Raw genomic sequence first — 26,475 nt, 5'->3', positions numbered from 1 at the left:
ACACCAACACACATCACTATACATATACACACTATTTACAGATGTTACAAGTAGTCTTTGCTCTCTGATCCCAGAGAGGGTTCTTTGCTGCAAAGTCCTTGCTGTGTTAAAAGTCTACAGCCAAGTCCTTAGGTTCAGTTGCTTGCACAGTCCTGCAACTTCTCTGAGTTCTCTGAGTTCTGAAATTTGGCAATTTCTCAACTTCTTCCTCAGACAATCTCTTCAAAAAGTCTTCTTTCAGATCCACCGTTCCAACATATTGCAGGAATTGTTGAAGGCTGTCTCCTACCACAAGCCACGCCTGAGCCCTTTTATACATAAAGTTTCTTCCCAAATTTGTTCATTAATACAGATAACAGTATCACAAGATGTATGTAGGTGCATTGTGGGGAATGAATGATCTCTGCTAGTTCATAGAGAATTAACCTATTAACTGCATTCCTTAACAAACATATTGGCAGTATCCTTCTTACTTTGGGTGCAATACCAGCACCATTTGCTGATCTGCCTCAGATAGCAAGCTGTTTTGGACTGAGCCTGATTAGAAAAAATATATATTTGCAATAGTTTATAATTAGCAGGTGCATATTTAAAAAAAGAGAAAAATAATTTGCTTGGAGAAATAAGTATTTCAGATCACAACCAGTTTCACACATTCTCTTTGAACGACATGGAGAAAGATGGTCAGACAGCTTTTCTCACACAGTTGGCTGGAGTGTGGTGCTGATAATGCCAAGGTTTCAGGTTCGATCCCTGTATGGAACAGCTGAATATTCCTCCATGGCAGGGGTTGGACTAGATGATCCTCTGGGTCCCTTCCAACTCTACAATTCTATGAGCTACATATGGGATGTACACAGGCCACAATATTTGCCATTTCACTGTGTGTTTTGTTTTTTGTTTTGTTTTGTTTTCAAACTGTTTCTGAGTTACCCTGAACTCTCTCCACATTGATCTGTGTATTGAGTTCTAAGCCACTCTGTTTAAAATGAATCTGTGTGTTCTCCATTCAATATAATGGGAAATCGAAAAATGCATATAGACTTTTCCCTGGATGGATTTTACAAACACAGCAGCCTGTTCAGAGTGGATTAAGGCCACCAGATTGCCAACACTTTGGTCCAAAAGCTTTTTGTGCAGAAACTAAAAGGCATTCACCTTGCTTCATAATTTATGTTAGTTTCACCTAGAATGCTAACAGCTGGGTTCTGAAGAGCTATGGACTGCTAAAGCAGAGCACTTTAAAATCTGAGTGCAAGAGCAAAGTCCCTAGTAATAACTAAACATGTAACAATAACAAACAGGTGGCAGCAGATAGCAACAGTCAGAGAACCAACAGCAACCAAAAAGCCACAGCTAAGTCATCAACACAGAAAGATACATCTTAAACCTTAATTTTCAAAGCAAAGTGCTATTCCTTATTAATTAATTTCACGAGGGACACACATCCCTCAAGGAGCTAAGCAAAATTATTGTGGATACAAACATTCCCCAAAGGGATTCATTAGAAGAACATGAAATAGTTTCTAATTAGGAAGTGTGTTTTCTAACTGTTTGCATCTTTGTCAGAAGAAAGAATGACTAAAAATAATGTCCAGTTTCAGACACATTTTTAAAACTTAAGTGGGCAAAACCCAGAAATGTTTGGTTTTATTTAAAAAGTATTTACTCTATAATAGTTTAAATAAAATATTAAGTAAATGTCAAGTCCTCCGCCCCTACAATCCAGAAAAGGGGATCTGGATGGTGGGCCAGACATGCTATCTCCCTCTCCCATCATGCTCCAAGTCTTACAGGTGGAAGGTGGACAGAGCTTCCCATCTGTCAAACATCTTCTCATCTGTCCAATCTCAATGGCATCCGGTGACCCTTTTTTGCCTGCAAGGGTCTTGCAGACTCCCTTTTCAACATGGTATCTTGCACAACAACTTGAAATGGGCTTTTGATTATCTGGCAGCATTACCTTTCATAATGCTTTGCAGGCACCCTTGAAGACCCCCTTGTGGCTGAGCAAGATTTCTACCCCTCAAGTCATATCTGAGGTTAGATATAGGTTAGGTGCGTGTGCCTTTGCCAAAATGGGATCAAATAAGAAGGCTTGCTGAGTAAGAGCTGGCTAAGAATTTGGGGAAAAGACTAGCCATCAAATTCCAGAATGCCATTTTCAGTTCCTTATTCTTAATGATCAATAGGTTCATTACTGGTGGAAACATGCAATAGGACACAGAAATCATGAGAGCCATTTTTTATAAAGACCCAGATGTGGGCTAGGCAAATGAACCACTTATGAAATATAAGTATATTACAATAAGGTGTGGCAAGCAATTTTCAATGGCATTTTGCTTTCTCTGGGCAGAATGGATTCATAAAATGACCTGTAAAATCTAAACAGAAGGAAAAATGATTAGAACGAGAACATTCCACAGACCCAACAATTCAGACAACACATAATAATAACTGTGGAATTCCATAGACTATTATTGACACAGAACTTTTTTCAGACAATTTCCCATGTATGCTGGGGAATAGAGCTCTGCAGTCCACACACTGATTGTGCTCACCTATGTGCAGAAGGAATTCTTTGAACTATCCTTAAGATCTGGATATAAGAGCAACTATTAAAGAAGGAGGACAAACCTAGACAGCATCTTAAAAAGCAGAGACATCACCTTGCCAACAAAGGTTCGTATAGCTAAAGCTATGGTGTTCCCAATAGTGATGTATGGAAGTGAGAGCTGGACCATAAAGAAGGCTGATCACCGAAAAATTGATGCTTTTGAATTATGGTGCGGGAGGAGACTCTTGAGAGTCCCATGGACTGCAAAAAGACCAAACCTATCCATTCTGAAGGAAATCAGCCCTGAGTGCTCACTGGAAAGACAGATCATGAAGCTGAGGCTCCAATACTTTGGCCACCTCATGAGAAGAGAAGACTCCCTGGAAAAGACCCTGATGTTGGGAAAGATGGAGGGCACAAGGAGAAGGGGACGACAGAGCACGAGGTGGTTGGACAGTGTTCTCAAAGCTAGCAGCATGAGTTTGACCAAACTGTGGGAGGCAGTGGAAGACAGGAGTGCCTGGCATGCTCTGGTCCATGGGGTCACAAAGAGTCAGACATGACTAAACGACTAAACAATAACAACAATTAAAGAAGGGTTAGTAAGGGCCATGGTTTGTAGATTAATTCATTATATTTGTTCCTTTTACATCTCTGATTGTTCTGTTGGTTTCTAGCGATCCAATGGGATTTGTCATTTTCTCCATTTATGACATGTTCCTCTCTCCACATTTGTTTGGGACGTCGTCACATTTATTCTTCTTTCCATTGGCTGAAGTGATTTGGACTGAATCCCTATATAGTTCTTTCACCTCCACAATTTTAATCAAGTGAAACAATTTCTAAGAAAGAAGTCTGAAGATTTACTTGCAAGATTTCAGACAAGTGACAAGTTCCAAAATCTTTTTATATGTAGAGGAGAAATGGTGTCCAGCTTAATAATAATAATAATAATAATAATAATAATAATAACAATTTTAGAAACATTTCTATCAGGGGATGATTAGCTGCTTGTGCTTAAAATGGTGCCCCTTCAGAGTTTGTGCGGCCCCACAAACCTCTGTGTGTAACAGAGCTCCTCAGACATGTCTGCTCTAGTCACTATTAGAGTCCGACAGTGGCTGTTTGCGGAAACGCCTCCAACAAAGAAGTTCCTTAACGGAAACACGTCTCCTGGACTCACGACGTGACAGCTTCCGACGAAGCATGGGTCTCCCTGCAGTTGCTTCTGACACCTCCCCACTATTTTCGCTGGACGTGTCTCTCACCCCTTTCTCTCCCCTGCTTCCTGCCTGCGTTGCTGCGTCTCTCTCAGTATTACTGAGATCCTCCTCCAGAGACCCCGCGCTCCCCCTGCTGGTCCCTGCTTTGGCTGTTGAGTCTCTCCCCGTCTCTGGGAGCCCTATCACCTCCTTTCCCTCTGATGTCAGTTCCCTGACATCCACCTCCCCTCCAGGGCCCCCTTCCCCCCCGCCCCCTCCCTCTCCTCTGGGCGGTGAGGAGCTGAAACCCCGAAACGAATCCTCTTCATCTTCAGACGTCTCGAACATTTCCCTCCATCGGTCTTCGTTCCGACTCGCTGAATCCTCCTCCACCTCGGAATCAGAGAACCCCTCCAACTCCTCTTCTTCGTCGGTGGTGGCGAAGTATTCCCTCCGGAACCTCGCCACTGGCTGGGGTTTACGAGGGAATCTCTGATGAAAAGTTTCAATTAGAACCTCGTCATCTACATCCTCTGCCCTGACCCAGGTGTTTTCCGACTCCGGTTCCCCTTCCCACATTACCAAATACTCTACTTGCTCTCCCTTCCACCTGGAATCTAGAATCTCCGCTACATGGTAGCTGTGTTCTTTTTCCTCCATCGCTGGTCCCCTATTGACCCTCCCCTCTCTGTCCCCTATATACGGTGACAGCAACGATCTGTGGAACACTGGGTGCAACTTCATGTGGTTCGGTAACCGGAGTCTGAAAGCCACTGGGTTGACCTGTTGCGTGACTTCAAATGGGCCCAGTCTTTTGGGTCTTAACTTCTTACAACCTCCTTTAAATGGTAACCCTTGGGTGGACAGCCACACCTGGTCTCCCACCCTAATGCTTTCCCCTTCCCTTCTGGTTTTGTCTGCCTGCCTCTTATATTCCTCCTTCGCCCGGTTTAAATTAAGTTGGAGTTGGCGATGGATCGCTTCCATTTCTTCAACGAACTGTTCTGCTGCTGGAACGCTCCAGTTCTCCCCCTCCCCCCCTGGGAAGGCTCGGGGATGACACCCGTGATTGGCCAAAAAAGGGCTCATCCCCGTGGACACGTTCTCTGCATTGTTGTAAGCAAATTCTGCCAACGCCAGCTTCTCCACCCAATCATTCTCTCTGTCATTAACATAACACCTCAAATATTGCTGGAGGACACCATTAGCTCTTTCCGCCTGCCCGTTGGTTTCTGGATGACGGGCAGTAGAGAAATTAACCTCTACATGCAGTAAGCTCATGAGCTTCCTCCAGAACCTGGAAGTAAATTGTTTCCCTCGGTCCGAAACCACCCTCAAGGGGGCGCCATGCAACCTAAACACATTTTCCACAAACAATTTGGCGGTTTCTTCTGCTGTGACCGCATGTGAGCAGGCTATAAAGTGGGCCATCTTGGTTAACAGATCTACCACCACCATAATGGCTGTTTTCCCTTTGGACCTGGGCAGATCAGTCATGAAATCTATTGCCACTGCCTCCCACGGTCTTTCCGGCGTGGGTAGTGGTTCTAATAAACCTGCCGGCGCCCGCCTCTCCCCCTTGGCTCGTTGGCATCGGTCACACCCTCTCACATACTCCCGTACATCTTCCCTAACCTTGGGCCACCAGAATTCCCTGGTAACCAGCCACATGGTTTTGTGTTGCCCAAAATGCCCTGCTGTGGGGTTATCGTGCAGTTGCTTGAGTACCTTTTCCCTCAATTCCCCTTCAGGTATGTATAACGCTCCCTTGTAGTACAACGCCCCATTTCTCTCCTCAAAACCCCCGGGTTTGTCTCCCTCCCTCCTAAGACTCCTGAGTTTGTCCTGGGCGTATTCATCCTGCCCCGTTCCCTCTACCAGTTCCCTTTGCCCCACCAATGCCGCCCCACACACCCAGCGGTCCTCGGGAATGACATGGGTCTCTTCGGGTGCACCCTCTCCCTCCAAATATTCAGGTTTGCGTGAGAGAGCGTCCGCCCTAACGTTCTCCGGGCCTGGTACGTAACAAATCTCAAAGTTAAATTTGGAGAACTCCTGGGCCCATCTCAACTGCCGTTGGTTGAGCACTCGCGCAGTTCTCCAATACTCTAGATTCTTATGGTCCGTGCACACTTGCACCTTCTGTTGTGCACCAATTAGTAGGTGCCTCCATCTCCGGAAGGCCTCATAAATTGCAAGAAGTTCCCGGTCGTACACCGTGTAGTTCCTCTCAGACTTGTTCAGCTTTCGCGAAAAGAAGGCACACGGTCGCCACTCTGACCCCTCCTTCCCCGGCTGCAGAAGAAGCACCGCCCCTATGGCTCTGTCCGACGCGTCTGTTTCGACCCTCAGCTTTTTTTGTAAATCCACATGTAGAAGTTGTTCGTCAGAGGCGAAGGCCCTTTTCAGTTCCTCAAACGCTCGCTCCGCCTCCCCCGTCCAAACAAACTTCTTTTTGCTGCTGAGACAGTCCGTGATGGGCGCCGTCAGGTGGGCGAAGTTTCGGATGAACTTACGATAAAAGTTTCCAAACCCTAGGAACCTCTGCACATCCTTCTTGGTCTTGGGTGTTTTCCATTCCAGCACCGCTTGAACCTTGCCGGGGTCCATGGCCAACCCCTTATCTGACAAGCGGTACCCCAGGAATTCCACCTCCTTGGTATGAAACTGACACTTCTCCAGTTTCACCCACAGTCTGTTGGCTTGCAGCCTGCTCAACACTTCTCTGACGTCTCTCACATGTTGCTCCTCATTCTCCGAATACACCAACACGTCATCTAAGAAGGCCACGCAATTCTTGTAGAGCAAAGGCCCCAGTACGTGGTTCATGAAAGCTTGAAAACACGCGGAGCCTGTTTGTAATCCAAAAGGCATAACTAAGTATTCAAATGCCCCCAAAGGGGTGAACATGGTGGTCTTCCATTCATCCCCTTTCCTTATACGTATCAGGTTGTACGCCCCCCTTAGGTCCAGCTTTGTAAAAATCTTTCCCTTCCGCACCCTGGTCAAAATATCATCAATCCTGGGCATAGGAAAAGCCGCCGGCTCGGTCACTGCATTTAAGGCCCGAAAGTCACATACCAGCCTCGGCTTGTCCGTGTGTTTTTTGTCCACAAAAAACACTGGGCTACCCCCCGCTGCCTTGGACTCTCTGATGAAGCCTCTCTTCAGGTTCTTGTCAATGAACGCTCGCAACTCCTGCATTTCCCTGTCTGACATGGCATACAACTTGCCTACAGGAAGCTGTGCTCCGGGGAGTAAATTGATCTGGCAATCAAAGGGTCTATGCGGAGGTAGTTGGTCAGCTTCCTTCTCGCTGAACACGTCGCTGAGATCAGCATACTGTGGTGGCACCTTCCCCTTCTCCATTACTTCAGTCCCTGCCAGGGTGGCTTGGGCCCCTGCTGACCCCTTTTCCCCCCTGCAGTGTTCTAAGCAATGTGCGGAACCGAAGGAAACCACTCTTTGATGCCAGCCCACCAGCGGATCATGTAGGGCTAGCCAGCTCATTCCCAAAATAATGGGAGCACCTCCCAAGGTGGCCACATTAAACGCTATCAGTTCTGTGTGCCTTGCCACCCTCATTATCATTGGGATGGTCTGCAAGCTGACTCCTCCTCCCAACAGTTCCCTGCCATCGATCGTGGTCACCTGCAGGGGGTTGCTTAAAGGGATAGTCTGTATCTGGTGTTCAGCAGCAAACTCCTTGCTCATAAAATTGCAGGAGCTGCCTGAGTCCAACAGTGCCTTTATTTTTAGGGGGTGTCCATTTTGCAGCTCTAGCGACACTTCAATCACTAGAGCAGGTCAAGGAGCTTCTGGCACTGGCACTTGGGGAAGGGGCACTTTCACTGCTCTTTGACCTGGCTGCAGTGCCCTGATGGCAACCAGGCGTTGGCTTTTACCTGCTCCGTTTCTCCCTGCTCTTCCCCCTCAACAGCTCCCACCATTCCTTGCCATTCCTTCCTCTGGGGGCAGACTCTGGCAAAGTGGCCTGGCTGTTGGCAGAGATAGCATTTCCGGGCTCCCTTTCCCTCCTTCTTCGCCCCCTCACTGGGCTTTGAAACTGCGCGCGCGCGGGCTGTTCCGATTTCCATCGGCTCTGCCGGCGGGAAAGCTGGCTCAGGAATGTCTGGAATGCGTAACTCCTTCCAACGTTCCCCTCTCCCTTCCCGCCTCTCCAAGGCTCTTGCCTCCTGGCGCGCTCCAATGGTCAGCGCAGATTTGGTCAGCTGATCCATAGACACCGCCCTGGGGCTCCTGGCCAGCTCGTCTTTCACAGCTGAAGAAAGACCTTCTTCAAATAGCATCTGAATGGGTGCTGCCGATAAATCCCACCCCAATCTGTGAATCAGCATGGTAAATTCAGTCCAGTACTCACGGACAGATCTGCTTCCCTGCTTGCAAGCCATTAACTGTCTGCGCACCGCCCCTTCCTCAATGTCGCTGGAAAACATGATATCCATTGCACGAAAGAATTTCATAGTGTCCTTTAGGATATCGTTGTGCGTTGCCATCAGGGGTCGAACCCAGTCTCGCGCGCCCTTCTCAAGATGCCCAATTACAAAAGCAACTCGAGATTCCTCATCAGGGAACTCATCAAACTGGACATTCAGGGCATATTGCATTTCAGTCCTAAAGGCATGGTAATCCTTGGGGTCCCCCCCAAACTTCTGCACCAATCCTGGTACCTTTCTGGGGAACTGAGTGGTTCTCCCCTTCTTGTCTGCATCTTGAGCCCTCCTCTCCTCGAGCCTCGCCGTCTGCAGCGCCAGTTGGACCTCCAATGCTCGGTATCTTTCTTCCAAGCTTGGATCAGCTCCTCCCCCTGCTACTCCGGCTCCGGCTGGGTCGCTCATGATGCTTTCTCCTGCACAGGCAGCGTACAGAGACTGTCGGACTGCTATCAGGGGATGATTAGCTGCTTGTGCTTAAAATGGTGCCCCTTCAGAGTTTGTGCGGCCCCACAAACCTCTGTGTGTAACAGAGCTCCTCAGACATGTCTGCTCTAGTCACTATTAGAGTCCGACAGTGGCTGTTTGCGGAAACGCCTCCAACAAAGAAGTTCCTTAACGGAAACACGTCTCCTGGACTCACGACGTGACAGCTTCCGACGAAGCATGGGTCTCCCTGCAGTTGCTTCTGACACCTCCCCACTATTTTCGCTGGACGTGTCTCTCACCCCTTTCTCTCCCCTGCTTCCTGCCTGCGTTGCTGCGTCTCTCTCAGTATTACTGAGATCCTCCTCCAGAGACCCCGCGCTCCCCCTGCTGGTCCCTGCTTTGGCTGTTGAGTCTCTCCCCGTCTCTGGGAGCCCTATCACCTCCTTTCCCTCTGATGTCAGTTCCCTGACAATTTCAATAAAATTGAGGGAACTTTGCGGTTACTAAGACCTGTCCACTAGTCAATGACAACTGGGTAAGAACTGAGTGGAAAGATTGGCAGTCAACTTCCAGAATGCCATTTTTAGTTCCTTATTCCTAAAGCAATAGATTAATGGGTTCATAAGAGGTGGCAACACACAATAGAACAATGAAGCTACAAGATCCATGGTTGATAGGGACCTCGATGTTGGCTTTAGATAGGCAAAAGAACCACTTATAAAATATAAGGATATTACAACAAGGTGTGGCAAGCAAGTTGAGAAGGCTTTTTTCTTCCCCTCAGCAGAAGGAATTTTTAAAACCACCTTGAAAATCTGAACATAAGAAAAAACGATTAATGTAAGGTAAATAAAAGCCACAAAAGTTCCAATCCAGACAGCCAAAAATGCAATGATATATGAGTCAGAGCAAGCAATTTTGAATAGCTGTGGAATTTCACAGAAGAATTGATTGATATCATTGGTACAGAACTCTATTGTGAATGTACTTCCAGTGTATATTGTGGAATAAAGAAGCCCGATGCTCCATACACTGATTGCCATTTGGATGCATGCTGTCCCATTCATCACAGTCTCGTATTGCAGTGGATTACAGATGGCAACATAGCGATCATACGCCATGATGCCAAGGAGGAAGATGTGAGATGCAGTGAAAAAGACAAGGAAGAAAACTTGACAGATGCATCCATTGTAAGAAATGGTATTGGTCTTCATCAGGGAATTTGCCATGGATTTGGGAACTGTGACAGATATGGAACCAAGGTCTTGTAATGCCAGATTGGAGAGAAAGAAGTACATGGGTTTGTGAAGGTGATGACTGGAAATGGTGACTGTGATGATAAAAAGGTTTTCAATGGCGGCCATCAAATAAATGGCTAGGAAAGTAGTGAAATGAAATGTCTGCAACTTCTGATCATCAGAGAATGCATGTAGAACAAATTCAGTCACTCTTGATGATTGGTTATGCATTGTCTGCTTCTTCAGTGGCTGTGAAAAGAAGACATATCCATTTTAGAAAAAGAGAAGATGGAAAACGTGCTGATGGAAACATGCCCAAATGCTCAAGTGGATTGAATTAGGATATTAGGTTCTTGCTGAGAATTTAGTGCCTTAGAGAAGAAGGAAGTCCCCTGCATGGTCAAGAAACTATCATTAGACCTGGGGATACCTATTTTGCAATTCTTGCCCAGAAATTAGCCAGGTGGGTGTGAGCATTGCAGAGTGAACTAGATCCTAAGTGGCTGTTCTTTCTGCGCTATTCCCAACAGAGGCAGTGCTTTCTTATACAAGTTGGCAGTTGATACATGCCTATGGAAAACTCTCCTCTAGCAGAATTCTGAATGAAATTATGTTTTCCCTTCCAAACAAATTATTTGTGGAATTTTAAGATATGCTACACAAGTTTTGAAAAGGTTGCCAACATTTCCCACTACAGCACTACTCTGCGTTGACAGAGCTATAATTTGGTTGTCACATCTGACTGTGGAGCACTGTTCTGAAACAATTCATTCTCAGAATGAAAAGCAGAGTTGAACACAACTGTAATTCATGTATCGCTTTCCTTGCAGCTAGGTAATTTAATATTTTATTCAATGTTCTTATGAGGTGCAGCTCTTTAGATGGTAAATGTATAATATATCACCCAAAAGTGATGCATTCGGCACCACTTGGTTTAAAGGCCCTTTTGTTCATTCTTCTGCATGGAAGCCTGAAGTTTTGTCTCAAAGTCCTACGCTGATGGCACCACTGCCACTTTTTAATTCCAGAAGCAACAACATCAGATCCCATCCCATCAGATCCCATCACAATCCAACTAAACCCTGTGAGCCTGATCAGTCTATTCCTTGTAGTTCTGACATGGACAAAGAAGAATTGCTGAATTGCTGTCACTGTCCTGTTTTCTTCAATGTTTTTTAAGAAATGAGTGTGCACTGGTAGAAATATTTTCTTTATCAAAGCCCCAGTTTAGATGGTGGCTTTATGCACACCTAACCCCTGAATATATTTCTTCAGAGTATCCAAAGTATAATGAACTTCTGATACAATCAATCAAATTGGTAAAACAAATAAGGTAACTGAAAATACCACATGAACTTACCTAGCTGTGCATGGGTAGATTCTGGGTTACCTAATCTTACTTTATTTCTCTCTCTCTCCATCGCTGATCATGCAGTTCATTGGTGTAGCCATCCACCAAATGCGAGCTGCTATTTCCTCCATTTATTATGTTTTTCTCACTCTGTTTCAAAGATGATCTGTCTAATTGCTCTTTGCATTGACAGAAATGAAAGAGACATGGCAGTGAAGTTTATATTTGGTTCATTCACTCCCATGGGTCTAATCAAGCATTGAAATAAATATTAAGTAGTGATTATGTGTGTTCTGTTGGTCATATATTAATTGGCAGATGTTGAAAGACAATGTGGCAAAGAACTTTATCAATATTTGCCTCTTATAGTTCCTCAGGAGCTTCACTCCCAAGAGGCAACTCAAGCTGAGAAGAGAAGATTCTGTAGGGGGGGGGGTAGTACGTGTACGTGTATTTTACTGTTTGATTTCCATATGATATATGGTTATAGAAGTCCGAAGCATGCAGCTTCATTTCAGATACCACATGAATGGCTGTTGAGTGAATATTCACTTAGTCAGTGGTTTTCAACCAGTGTGCCATGGCATCTTGGGGTGCCTTGAATTATTGTCAGGGGTGCCACAGGCAACACTGGCCTCTGTCCCTCTTTCCTTTCCTCCCTCCTCTGATGTCCTCTCGCATCTCTGCCTCCAAAAGGCTTGCACAGCTGTTTGTTGCAGCAATCTTGACGACAAGCTCTGTGGGCAAATTGTGCCTCTGGGGCTGGCCAGGGGTGCTGGTTGCCAGGAGCTGATGTGGCCCCAGAATAAGCAAGCAAGAGGGTGAGGGAGCCCAGCCAGCCAGTTCGCCAGCCCTTGCTGTTGAGAATGGACAAACCCCTGTGGGACAGGGTGAGGAGGCACCTCTCTTTGGGGCAGGGGGGCAGCTCAGAGACCAGGGGTGGCAGCAGTGGCTGCCCAGAGGACTCCCAAGGAGAGGGGAGAGGAGGCTGAGGGAACACTCCTCAAGAAAGGGTAAGAGGCTGCCAGCTCTGCAGGCAAGGGGTGACATAACTGGGCTTCTGAGTCCCACAGGGGTGTTGCAGAAAGAATGTAGTTGGTCAAGGGAGCCACGGACTCAAAAAGGTTGAAAACCACTGACTTATGTCACTTGGTTGTAATGGCTTGAAGTTTTTGTAAACTGACTCAATTCAAAGGATTATCCTTATTCAATTTAATAGTGTGCCTAAAAAGAGCCATAGCTACACTTTTAGAGGTGCAGCAGCTTTGCGGGACGGCCAGTGCCTCCCTTTCCACTGACGATGCAGGGCTGGGCACCAGGGTCTGATCCCTGCTGGAGTGTGAGTCTCTGAAATCCTGCTCTGCATCCGCCTGCTGAATTGGCCAATGGCAAGCTGGCCCAGAGGGCTGGGGCTTGAGGGAACCATCAGGCTTCTTTCAGGTCTGCTCCCAGGGGATTTGAAACAGCCCATGCCAGCCCCTGATGCCCAGCACTTCTTCGTCAGATGAACCCACCCACTCACCCACCCACTCCAGTAATTTTTGCATTTACTCATTGAATTGATCTTGCTATTGCTGCGTTGGTTGCCATATTTGTGGGGCTGGGTAGGAATTTGCCTATCAGGCAAATTGGCTATGACCTGGAGGTTTTGTCTACCCAGTAGCAATCATCACAACTTTGGTGGTTTAAGCATTGGGTAACATTAGCCTTTACAGGGACACAGGTGGCGCTGTGGGTTAAACCACAGAGCCTAGGACTTGCCGATCAGAAGGTCGACGGTTCGAATCCCTGCGACGGGGTGAGCTCCCGTTGCTCGGTCCCTGCTCCTGCCAACCTAGCAGTTTGAAAGCACGTCAAAGTGCAAGTAGATAAATAGGTACCGCTCCAGCGGGAAGGCAAACGGTGTTTCCATGCGCTGCTCCGGTTCGCCAGAAGCGGCTTAGTCATGCTGGCCACATGACCAGGAAGCTGTATGCTGGCTCCCTCAGCCAATAAAATGAGATGAGTGCAGCAACCCCAGAGTCGGTCACGACTGGACCTAATGGTCAGGGGTCCCTTTACCTTTACTAACATTAGCTTTTGTGTATGTGTGTGGGGTTGTACCCTCACCTTTCTTTCCAGAAGTAGGATATCACTTTAAAGGGATCTGTGATGGAGTTGCTTCTGTCTACTTGCCCAGTTGGGGGGCTTGGCCCTCAGCACTTCTAGAAGCTGTGATCCCTGTGGGAATTCTTGCTGTTGGGTTGACCCTGATGTCATTTCTGGAAGGCAGCCTGGAAATAAATGCTCACCCAATGCCTATGCCAAACCACTTCATCCCTAGTCAATACATTTGTGGCCTGATTTGATCCCATTCAGCTGGGTGGTCTCCTTTATTGGTGGCTCACCTGAGCGGAGTAGGGGAGGAAGTGCGTGGCCTGGGCCTGCAATTTGATTTGTTCTGTTTTGTACTTGCTGCTGAAAGAAAGGGTTTCATATATTTATAAAATATATACATTGGATAAGATTACAAATTTTGTGATAGTTAACAACACTATTAACGCTTCATTTGAAATCTCTTAGGTAGTTAGTCTGAAGAGGAAACACTTCAAATTTACTAAAGATTTCGAATTAGGCAGATTCTAATCTGTAATGTCTAATAAAATCTTTATTCAAAAGGCCTAATTAAGGGAGGGGAGGAAAGGATAGGATAGGAAGCCTTCCCATTTTGAATGTATTCATCTGAGGTAGAGGTTCTTCAAAGAGATGCACAAAACTGATTTGGAAACTAAACTCAAAGATTTCCCAAGAGTCTAATTAGGATATGAGTATTTGCTGCTTTCCATCTCTTCTTAAGCAATTATAACTCAAATAAAGAACCTTGAACATTCAGGCGTAAGTGAACCTTTCTCATTCTAGCTGATCCATGAGCATGACTGAAGTAGCTTCATCTCAATATTTAAAGCAACTGGTTTTGAAGGCCAGAAGTTAAACTTCAAAGATTTCTAGCAAATTGAAATTCAGGTGAGCAATACTTTCCCATGCTCTTCAGCAATGGCAGAGGAGACGGCTATCATTTTCTGAAAATCTTTTTAATCTTTGCAATTTTATTTTGTATTTATTGATATTTTAAATTTTATTTTGTATCCATCAATTACTTTCAGATTGCCTCCCTGGTTTATTATTTGTTTTGACAGGTCTAGAAAGCATGTCAGAAAGCTGTCAATTATTTTATTTTTATTTTGTTAAGGAGAACAATGTGCCTTACAGCATAATCCTAATCATGCCTACTCAGAAGAAATCCTGCTGGATTCAATGGGGCTCACTCCCAGACAAATAGAATTACTGTCTTTGTTGCTGTTCATAGATCTCTTTGCAACTTGCAGGAGATAGAAAAGGGCGGAGACCCTGCATGTATCCATTGAGCAACTATATATTGATGCTTTGTTAGGAAAATATACTGCACATTCTTTAGCGCATATATATATATATATATATATATATATATATATATATATATGCTTTCGTAGATTTTCACGGGTACAGGAATGCAGGTTTTGGTGTCTTCGGGTGTCTTCCCGTGTAAGAGTCGGGGTGTCTGGGCGACGTTTCGACGAGGTCTCACTCGTCATCTTCAGGCTGGTGCTTTCGGCTTCTTGTTACTGGAACAGAGCAGAATCTGGTGTTTGAGTTCCTATAAATACTGTTGAGGGGTGTGGTGTATAGCCTCCAACGTTCTGGGCAGAGAGGAAGTTCCTAGATTAGTGTGCCTTTTCTTCTTTTGTTCCTTAATTACTTGAGGGATATCTTGAGTGATTTCATGAGTGATATTCTGAATACCACTGGGTGGGTCATTAAGTGTAGATTAGTTGCTAAAGCTTTCGTGTCTTGACCTCTTGAGCTTGTGAAGAGTTTTTCTGAGAAGATGGCTGTGCTGCATTTAGTTGTGCTCTGGCTTGGCTTCGTGTATAGGGGCGAGCTGTGATTTTGTGCCTTGTGCCAGCCAGATCTGTGTAGGGATTGCAGGGGGGTGCAGCATCCGGAGGTGCCACTATAGTTTGGCTACTGGATGGAGTCTGTAATATGTCTGTGGAGAGGGTCTGGGTTTGGATCTGGTGTGGTTGATTGGTGACGGCATTCTGTGTGCCTCTGGTTCTGGTGTCGGTTTTTGTGGGGAGGGCTAATTTCCAGATGTCTGGCAGGCGGGACGTGTCGTCACGCTTGTTCATGTTGTGAGGGTGTTTCTCTATCTCGATGGCTTCCATGATTATTCTCTTGTGGTGATGTTCCATGTTAAAGAGCAATTTGGAATCTGCAAAATTAATTTCGTGTCCTGTTTCTTTCATGTGTTGGAAAAGAGAGGAAGTTTTTTCTTCTTTTTTGACGGCATTCTTGTGTTCTGCGATACGTGCAATTATTCGTCTGTTTGTTTGTCCAATGTACGTGGCTGGGCAGACTTTGCAGGGTATTTCATAGACCCCTTGGTTTTCCAGCTGGATTTTGTCTTTTGGGTTTCTGAGGATATTGGCTATTTTTTGGTTGGTGCAGAAGGCTGTTTTGATATTGTGTTTATGGAGGATTTTGCTAATTTTGTCTGTAGTGCCCTTGATATAAGGAAGGAGGGCCATGCCATTGTTTTCTTCTGTGTCTTGGTTTTTGGGGGGTGTTTCTTTTTGGATTAGCTTAGTAACCCTGTTTTTCTGGTATCCATTGGCGATTAACACATTTGAGAGATTCTGTAACTCAGTTGTCAAGTGGTCTTTGTCAGCCAGGCGTTTGGTTCTGGAGATGAGAGTCTTGGCTACGGAGTTTATTTGTGCAGGGTGGTGGTGTGATTGTGCGTGTAAGTAGCGGTTGGTGTGTGTTTTTTTCCGGTAGATAGTGTGTCCTAGGGAGCCATCAGGTTTTTTGTAGATTAGGTTTTTTGTAGATTAGGGCAGAGAGGAAGTTCCTAGAACGTTGGAGGCTATACACCACACCCCTCAACAGTATTTATAGGAACTCAAACACCAGATTCTGCTCTGTTCCAGTAACAAGAAGCCGAAAGCACCAGCCTGAAGATGACGAGTGAGACCTCGTCGAAACGTCGCCCAGACACCCCGACTCTTACACGGGAAGACACCCGAAGACACCAAAACCTGCATATATATATATATATATATATATATATCCAGTAGCACCTTAGAGACCAACTAAGTTTGTTCTTGGTATAAGCCAGTGGTTCTCAACCTGTGGGTCCCCAAATGTTGTTGGACTACAACTCCCATTATCCCTGAGCTCTGGCCTTGCTAGCTAGGGGTGATGGGAGTTGTAGTCCAACAACATCTGGGGACCCACAGGTTAAGAAAGGCTGGTATAAGCTTTCTTCAGAACGACAACTTGTACCAAGAACAAACTTAGTTGGTCTCTAAGGTGCTACTGGCCTTTTTAAAAAAATAAATAAATATATATATTTTGACTGCATTAGACTAACACGGCTACCTACTTGATTCTTTAGCATAACATTTGAAAATCTAAAAAAAAAATCCATTCCCTTGGTTGGATGACAATGCAATTTAGAAGATGCAAGGTTTTTTCTTCTCCTTCTTTTCTTTTTAGACACCAAACTAGAATATTTTATTAACCCCATATGTTCTAAATAAACAATTTATATAAAATTTGAACAGATCGTGTCCAGTGAGCACAAACTGCTGAAATTAAATGTGTTTAAAGCTACTTAAATCAATTATCTATTGTGATTCTTGCCCATTCTCCTCTGAAAACCTGATCCCAAGAATTGGTGCACCCTCTGAAGCAGCATGGAAACCAAAGGGTCAACAGGGAGATAAGGACATCAATGAAAATCATTACCCATCCTTGAGAGGCTTTCACTAGATCAAAGACTTTTCCATGAATGGAAAGACTCCTGTTCATAGAATTGAACCAATTGATACAGCCTACACACAACTGAGGATGCGGGTGGTGCTGTGGGTTAAACCACAGAGCCTGGGACTTGTTGATCAGAAGTTCAGCAGTTTGAATCCCTGCGCCTGGGTGAGCTCCCGTTGCTTGGTCTCTGCTCCTGCTCACCTAGCAGTTCGAAAGCACGTCATAGTGCAAGTAGATAAATAGCTACCGCTCCAGCGGGAAGGTAAACAGCGTTTCCGTGCGCTGCTCTGGTTCGCCAGAAGCGGCTTAGTCATGCTGGCCACATGACCTGGAAGCTGTACGCCAGCTCCCTTGGCCAATAAAGCGAGATGAGCGCCGCAACCCCAGAGTCGGTCACGACTGGACCTAATGGTCAGGGGTCCCTTTACCTTTTTACACACAACTGAAGAGCTTAAAGCTTAGTTGGATGTTACTGAAACTGTGTGTTTTTTTTTAAAAAAACGTAATAGTAATTGCATTAATTGTTATCTTCCCACTCCAGTAGATGAAAACTATGCAAAGACTAGAATGGGTAAATCAAACCATCATCACAGAATTCATTCTACTTGGATTTGGAGAAGTCCGGGACCTCCAGATTCTTCTCTTTGTTGTGTTTCTAACAGTCTACATCATGACTATGGCTGGGAACCTGATCATAATTGCACTAGTTGTGACAGATCAGCACCTCCACACACCAATGTACTTTTTCCTGGGCAATTTGTCTTGCTTGGAGACCTGCTACAGCTCAACCATCCTCCCCAGAATGCTGGCCAGTTTCTTAACTGAGAACCAAAGTGTTTCTGTCTGGGGCTGCATTGTGCAATTTTGGGCTTTTGGGTTTTTAGCTGCAACAGAGTGCTATCTCCTGGCAGCAATGTCTTATGATCGCTATGTGGCCATATGTCGACCCCTGCATTACTCAGTCCTGATGAATTTCAAGCTTTGCCTCCAGCTGGTAGCTGGGTCTTGGTTTGGAGGTTTTGTGATAAATTCAATCTTGTTAATTTTTATGGCACAGTTAACCTTCTGTGGCCACAATGTCATTGAGCATTTCTTTTGTGATTTCATCCCCATGACGAAACTGACCTGCAGTGATGCACGCCAAGTAGAGCTTTTATCAACTATCCTGTCCTCACTCTGCACCTTGCCACCATTCGTTTTAACAATAACATCATATGTGTACATCATCACTACCGTTCTTGGAATCCCATCTACCGCAGGGAGGCAAAAGGCCTTCTCTACTTGCTCTTCTCACCTCATTGTGGTGACTATTTTCTATGGCACCCTCATCATTGTGTATCTTTTGCCAGACACAACTGAATTAAGAGAGCTGAATAAAGGTTTCTCTGTCTTTTACACCATCTTGACACCTCTGGTCAATCCTTATATATACAGCCTGAGGAACAAAGAGGTGAAGATGGCCCTGGGGAGAGCTATCAGAAAGTGGGCAAATTACTTCACATTGTAGGCTTCTTCAAGTTTGCTGCTGTGAGGAAGCAACATAGATACAACAGTACTGCAAGCCCACACCTTTACCTCACCTCCATGGCATTTTTTTGGTAGCTCCCATGTTTAGTTGCTACTTCTGAAGTGGGGACATTACTGTACACATGGAAGCTCCTTGTGTAAGGCACATGGTTTGTTGTAATGTGGATTTGCATTCACAGATGTGGGAGACACAAATATCTAAGTGTCTCCTGTTAAAATGGCTTCAGAGGGCACTGTGTAATGTGGTTAAGATGCAAATGTTCAATAGCATTAAGATGTAATGTTGTGAGACATGCATGGAACTTTTAAATGAAGTACAGTCGTACCTCGGGTTACATACGCTTCAGGTTACGGATGCTTCAGGTTACAGGCTCCGCTAATTAAGTTCTTAACCCGAGGTACCATTGTAGTGATTCAGGATGACTCAAAATTCACATCCAGCAGATGGCAGCAGATTTTACCAGCAATCTTGTTCCTATGGTTTGACAGCACGTAACAAAATGAGCACGGAGTCAAAATCCCCACCCTGTACTTTTGTGGTCTTGTGTTTTCATCAGGTTGTCTCTATTAAGTGGATTCTATTTTGAAACTTGCTGTGGTTGGATGATTTATTTTGTATTCATCTTTGGCTATTACTTAGGGTTGCTTTTTTGGCAAAATCACAAAAGAATGCAGTTTTTAAGCTATTCTCAAGGGAAATTGGCAAAAATGGTTATGGCGACCCTACTATTACTGCAGGATTTTGCCTAAAGCTACTAGGAAACTGAGCTATAATTAATCAGTGTCCAACCAGAAACTGTGTGAGTACAACAAAGAACTTGCATTTTTGAATTGTAATGTAAAAACTCAGCTTTGGGCTCCATAGAACCATTCACCATAATTTTTTTAGAATTGGATGCAGAGGGCATTGTCAGGGTGCTGTTGGCAGCTGCAGCCGATTCCCAGGAAAGCAGTGTTCTGTTTATTAATACAAGTTACAGAGGCAAATTGAAGATGCTCCATGATGCCTAACGTTGCCCCGAGTGAAACTCCACCCCTTCTACGTTATTCTCCTATTCATCACTATTCATCTGACTCCTCCTCCTGCCTCCAACGGTGGCTGGTACGTGACAGTTGCCTCTGAGCTCTCTGTTCTCTATTCTCATTCAAGTGCTGCTCAGGCTCTGCCAGTTGAATGCTCTCCACTTCCTCCTCCTCCTCTCCTATTATTTCCCAACTTTTGCCCTCATCTCCCTCTGAGGTATGCCCTGTGCCAAACCACTCCTGGAGGTCTATGCTATCTGCCTCTTCCTCCTCTCTAGGCGATGCCTGGGACAATGGTCTCCACCATTTTTCCTCATCTACCCAGTCCCTCAGAGGAGTGAAAATTCCCAAAGGATCCAGGCTCATACTAGGCTACAGCAGCATAACAACTAGTGATGTATTTTTGAAGAAAGCTACACCGTACTTCAAAGTAGTGGAACTTTTCATTCTACCCACAATTCCCTGGGAACAACACAACTTCCACCCAGAAGTCTCTGACATTATGTGTGATGAAGCATCATTTCCAGAGCATTGTCCACATATAATAATCTTAATAATAAGCACTAATCAATCTTTTTGTTTGGTTTTTACAAAAAAAGTGACCGAAAGTGATTTACACAATGAAACAAAAGTTAAAGCAAAGTATTGTTGCAGTCTACCACCATCTCCAAATGGTGCAAGATTCCAAGGGTTCCAGGTGCTTACCAAGGGTTCGTGTTTCCTTTGGAAGTAAGGCACAGAAGAGACTGGGGTATCGTTATGAAATATGGTTTATTTAAATAAGCCACCATTTCTTCAGCTGCTGGCTGCTCCTCCAGCATGTTCACACATACAGTACCTCCAATTCCTCCTACTGCACCCCTTCTTCCACAGCAGGCTCCCAGAGAGTGGCAAAATCAATGAGTTGCAGCTTCTCAGCCCCAGTTAGCTCACCCTTCTGAGGCACTTTCCTCTTTGCATCTACACTCTGGACCTCTTCAGCTTGCTGCCTTGCTTCTGACCCAGATCACCACAAAACTCTACTTCAAACTCTGGCTTTATCTTTTGAGGGAGGGAGGGGGGAGGGGGGAGGGAGGGGCCCCACCCATTTCCCATCTCACACCAAGGCCCTTAATCCTTTGTCCTCTATTTTATTTTTTCAAAAATACTTTATTTGACAAACAACATTAACTTACACGACAATCCACCATACACCACAATATACAACACTGCACAACAATACAGTATATACATCACCAGTCAGAAATTTTATCTATATCTGTTTTACAGAAAAGAGTGCAGATTACCAGAGAAATGATCTGTAGAACAAAAGATAGGAAATTCACAAAAGTAAGTGCAACATAAAATCTTCAACCCACTCTTGGGAATTTCACCGACATTTTTCTCTCTTCGACAATTTCTGAGTGTGATTTATTTTCTTGTGGAGAATGGGTAGGAGGAAAACACAGAAGACATTTTTCACACAACACTAGTTTTTTAATGAATTGTACTGGGGGTACATATTCCTTAAAGGGTAAGACAGATTTGTTGGAACTAGGAGCAGCAGTACTGCCCCAAGAGTTCAATTAGGACAAAAATATTTATTTTCCTCTTAAACAGTAGATTCGGAACACAGATCAGGAACAATGGGAATGGTGACTGCCAGATCTGAGAAGATAATCAAGTCCTTTTGCAATAACCACAGAGATTTAACTGCTATATAAGTACAAGTCCCAAGCTTTAGATTTTCTGACTAAGGAATACAGGTAATATCTATTGCTGTTATTTCAGGTGAGCATCATAATTCACCATACTGTGACAGGGCTGAAATATCTAAATAGATCATATTCAACATGCCTCTTTAATGAACTGAAAACTCTGGCCTGACCTTCTTCCTCCCCCACCCTACATTAATTTATAGAACTGGGATGAGAAACTGGGCCTCCATAGAGAAAACTATATGATCTATCCTAGAACCATATGTTCTATTCACCAGAATTGCAATATAAACATCATTGCATGTCTTTTATTTTATTTGCCTCTAGAAAAAAGCAAACCATGGTAGAATCAGAGGGGGTGAATCAAACTATGACAACTGAATTCATCCTCCTTGGATTTGGGGATCTCCAGCACCTGCAAATTCTTCTTTTCCTTCTCTTTCTAATCATCTACGTTTTGACTATGACTGGGAACATTCTTATCATTGTCCTAATTGTGACCGATCAGCGCCTTCATACTCCCATGTACTTCTTTCTGGGGAATTTGTCTTCTTTGGAGGCCTGCTATACCTCAACAATCCTGCCCAGAATGTTGAATAGTTTATTGACTGGGAAAAGGATAGTCCCTGTCCATGGCTGCCTTATGCAGTTGTGGCTTGCAGCATCCTTAGCAGCATCTGAATGCTACCTTCTTTCGGCGATGTCTTACGATCGCTATGCTGCAATATGTAAACCCCTGCATTACACAAGAATAATGAACAACAAGGTTTGTCTTCAACTGGTAGCTGCATCCTGGCTGTGTGGTTTCATAGAAAACACTATATTGATCGTTTTTGTATCTGAGCTAACATTCTGTGGCCGCAGTGAAATAGAACATTTCTTTTGTGATTTCCTCCCTATCATTCAACTGTCCTGCACTGACACCTACAAGGTTCAACTTGCATTGACCATCATGGCATCCTTCTGCACACTTCCATCATTTATCTTAACCATTACATCATATGTTTACATCATTAATGCCGTTTTGAGAATTCCCTCAGCAACTGGTAGGCAGAAGGCTTTTTCCACCTGCTCTTCTCATTTGGTTGTCGTGTCCATTTTCTATGGAACAATCATTATTGTCTATGTGCTACCAAAAACAAAAATACTAAAGGAGCTGAATAAGTTTTTTTCTGTATTTTACACTGTCCTGACACCTCTGGTCAATCCCCTTATATACAGTCTGAGGAACAAAGAAGTGAAGGAAGCTTGGAAGAGGATTGCCAGCAAATGTAAAAGTAATGCAGTGATGTGAGGGTGCTGAACTCTTATGGGATTCGCACATCATTTGACTTTCAAGGACTAGTAAGCATTGCAAACAAGTACTGAGTATATCTTTATTTCAGGAGTACATGGAATGAAGCAGGAGTACATGGAATGAAGCAGGGCCTTTTTGTTATTTCCATGCAACAATGGCAATGCCAACTCTCCTTTATTGACATACAGTGGTACCTTGGGTTACAGACGCTTCAGGTTTCAGGTTACAGACTCCGCTAACCCAAAAATATTACCTCGGGTTAAGAACTTTGCTTCAGGATGAGAACAGAAATTTTGTGACGGTGGTGCGGCAGCAGCAGGAGGCCCCATTAGCTAAAGTGGTACCTCAGGCTAAGAACACTTTCAGGTTAAGAACGGACCTCCAGATTTAATTAAGTTCTTCACCCAAGGTGCTTCTGTATTTCCTGGATTCTACATTCTAACTGCACCCAAACTCATTAATTGTGGCAATTTACACTATTGAATTTGCTGGATCATGGCTGCTTTAAGAGATATTATAGTACCCTCAATGTATCCTGTGGATTTGGTCTGAGGACACTGACGGACAAAATATATTTGTTGTGATTATTATTCTGTGATATCTTCTGCCTGCAGATGAACCGAATTTATTAATTCACATTTTCATGACTGAGCCATGTTGAGGAATGAAATGAACCACCCAGTTTTGTCTAAAGTTTAGAATAGCTGTCACTAATGCTCAATAAGCAGCCAGTTAAGAATGCACTTGACAAACCTTCACTGCCAGGGCTGCTACCGGGGGTAGCACAAACACCTGAGACGAGGAAATACATGATTTATTAAATTAATAATGTAAGCATATCACATTAAGAAAGAAACAAAGTAACCAAATGGTAATAAGGTATCACATTGCATACAAGTATAAGACCTGTCATTCAAGAAATGAAATATATGTTTCATTTACATAACATAAAAACAATAATGCAGTGGTACCTCGGGTTACAGACACTTCAAGTTACAGACGCTTCAGGTTACAGACTCCGCTAACCCAGAAATAGTACCTCGGGTTAAGAACTTTGCTTCAGGATGAGAACAGAAATCGTGCGGCGGTGGCGTGGCGGCAGCGGGAGGCCCCATTAGCTAAAGTGGTACCTCAGGTTAAGAACAGTTTCAGGTTAAGAACGGACCTCCAGAACGAATTAAGTTCTCAACCTGAGGTACCACTGTATTTAGATGGATAGAAAGAGTCATAATTAAAAGCACACTAAGTGCAGTTTCTGTCAAAGACGTGCCCTCTCAACTAGATCTATTGTGCAATATCCAATGAATTCAGTTTTTTTTTTTAAACAGAGCATTCCCCCCAACACACCGGAACACATTCACCTGGTTGGCTAGAAAGCATCAGAAACAATTTTAAAGACAATGACAAATGTTGAAGGTGCAAATGCAGACAATTTCAATGAGAAAGAAAAGAGGAAGGCATCTGAAGAAAGTTGTGTGGCTGCATGAGGAGCATACAGTTTAACTGAGATTTAATAAGGTCATGTATAAGAAATGGAAGAAAGAGGAAATCACAAAGGAAGGGTATATACAAGTAGCCAACGTCTGCAGGGAAGTCGAGTGGGCCAAAGTTCTAAATGAGCTCAGGCTTGCAACAGAGTTTAAAATAAAAGTTTATTTGGCTATGTTCAAAGCAAAAGGAAGAACAAACAAATGGTAGATCCTCTGCAAGGTGAAGACAGAGAAATGCTGTTGGGTGATAGAGAGAAGGCGAAACTGCTCAACACCTACTTTCCTTCTGTCTTCACCCAAAAGAAAAGCAGTGCCCAACTTGGTGATATCAGAATAAATTATGCAAGGAAGGAGCTGTAGCCCATGGTATAAACCCCAGTTGTGCAACATCTTGGGGAAGGCCCCAAGAAGCCAGACCGTGCACTGCAGCTGGTAGCACATATGTGTTTGCATTGCTCTGCTCACCGTTGCTGTATTGTGTCATCTGTTTAAATGAGCAGCAAGCAGGTGTCAGGTGCAACAATAAGCACATGGTATCCTATGCTTTTTTTTGTGTGCTGTGTGACCTTTTGTGCACCCCTCAATATAGCCTGAAACCTTCATATGAGGTGAAGGATGCTATCGCTTTGCCCATGCTAAAGTAAGATTCAACTACCACTCCATCCTGCTTATCTATATAGACATGCAGGCATCTTGTCATTCACACAGGCAGCAAAATGTCTACATATTGGTTTGCGCTCTCTTTCTCTCTCTCTCTCTGTGTGTGTGTGTGTGAAGGCTTGCCTGCCAAAGTAAATTGGCAGGACACATAACATTGGTAAGTTAGTCCAATCAATAATGCAGTAAATGATTTCTTCATCAGCCTATAACTTTTATACCAACTCCCTCCCCCTTCCATTAATGTTTCATCCAAAGCTGAATTGAAATGATGGCAATGGATCACTAGTTAGAGTCCAAGTTCAAAGAAGAGTTCTGTGTTTTTGGCATCCAAGGCTGCTGAAGAGTAAATATTTGATATTTAACAACATACTCTGGAAACTTGTACTGGGATGAGATAACAAAACAGGATTGTGATAGGGATCTCCCCTCTAACCTATGCACATCAGAAAAAAATCCCCAAACTGAAACAACTGTGGCCATGTTCAGGCCATTATTCTGATTGTGCGATGTAGAAAACCAGGAATGGATGTAGGGGTGCAAATGCAAGCCCATCACTCAACGACCCTGATTTTCCATAGTGTGTGGTCAATAATAATAATGTGTGTTTACATATTTAAAAATTCTAATTTTGAAACTAGGCATTTCAGTGCAGTAGTTTACTCAGACCATATATGCCACTATTTCTACTTACCCCAAATTAGAATACAAAGCAAAACCATATTTTCTTATCAGCTGAAAGAATAATTCACTTGGAGTATGTAGTGGGACTTTGCCATGCATTGTGGACGTTGTAGCTCTATATTTTTGCTTTGTGAGGAAATATAACAGTAACGGAGTCACCATATCCATATAGGAGTCAGGATCTGGAAGGGGTGTAAAGGTCAGAAGAAAACAATGCAGCCTGCTGAGTTACACAAAGCCAGGGATGAGGAATCTGTTGTTCTCCAGATGCTGATGGACAGGGCCTTAGCTACGGAGTGGTGAGGTGGGCCCCCAATAGGGGCACATGCAATGGGGGTGGGGCTAAATCGGCTAAAAATATGTCCATAAATATAAATATTGATTATTGCCTCATAAGAAATGGTTTTAAATAGAGGGTGAATTGAATGGGTGGAGGAGGGTGGGTTGGAGGAGAGGTGAAAAGAAGAGCTAATTTGTCCGTGGCTAGGGGGCGCAATCTGGATGGTTCTGCCAAGGGTGCAAGATCACCTAGCTACAGCTCTGCTGATGGACTACAACTCCCTTCATCCTTGGACATTTGCTATGCTAGCTGGGGATGATGGGAGTTGGAATCCAAAAATATAGAGACAGCAACAATTCCCAATCCCTGCACAATGCTCAGATCTAAAGGGTGGGAACACAGCAGCTTCTTCCTGCTTCCAACAGTTGCAGATTTATCTGGCTCAGAGTTTCTGACTTATTCTGACCCTTTTGTGATTAAGGACTGTGTGGAAATGAACTTTAACCAAAAGTATGCTTTATGGAGATCGAGTAAAGAACAAGAGCTTTTGGAATGGCGCAGCAATAAATACAGAGTTGCCATCTTGGCAGGTTTTTCTGAAGGATTTATAACCGGGAGGAGGAATGGATTTGTTTTCAGACTGCATTCCTGGTGAATCTCCTCAGAGGTTTGAGAAAGGCAACAGATTTGTGAAGATTAACGACGGTAAGACTGTTTTGATTTATGGAAGTGATGTTATACG

At 44.2% G+C, this 26,475-nt stretch overlaps 2 protein-coding genes across 2 annotated transcripts; one reads left to right on the top strand and one right to left on the bottom strand.

The window, feature by feature from the left end:
• Positions 1-9,163: 9,163 nt before the first annotated feature.
• Positions 9,164-10,111, bottom strand: LOC309517525 (olfactory receptor 14A16-like; the record flags this gene model as incomplete). The annotated part of the gene is made up of 1 exon (XM_082196750.1): positions 9,164-10,111. The coding sequence occupies one exon, from the start codon at positions 10,109-10,111 to the stop codon at positions 9,164-9,166; it is 948 nt and encodes a 315-aa protein (XP_082052876.1).
• A 7,511-nt stretch (positions 10,112-17,622) lies between these two features.
• On the top strand, positions 17,623-22,633 carry LOC309517225 (olfactory receptor 11A1-like; the record flags this gene model as incomplete). The annotated part of the gene is made up of 2 exons (XM_082196365.1): positions 17,623-18,222; positions 22,257-22,633. The coding sequence occupies 2 exons, from the start codon at positions 17,623-17,625 to the stop codon at positions 22,617-22,619; spliced, it is 963 nt and encodes a 320-aa protein (XP_082052491.1). The 3' UTR covers positions 22,620-22,633.
• Positions 22,634-26,475: the final 3,842 nt, after the last annotated feature.

The sequence above is a fragment of the Podarcis vaucheri genome (assembly GCF_965113315.1).
Source record: "Podarcis vaucheri genome assembly, chromosome: 13".
In the NCBI taxonomy this organism is placed as follows: domain Eukaryota; kingdom Metazoa; phylum Chordata; class Lepidosauria; order Squamata; family Lacertidae; genus Podarcis; species Podarcis vaucheri.
The sequence above is the reverse complement of the archived record's forward strand: the minus strand, read 5'-3'. Positions and strand labels throughout refer to the sequence as shown.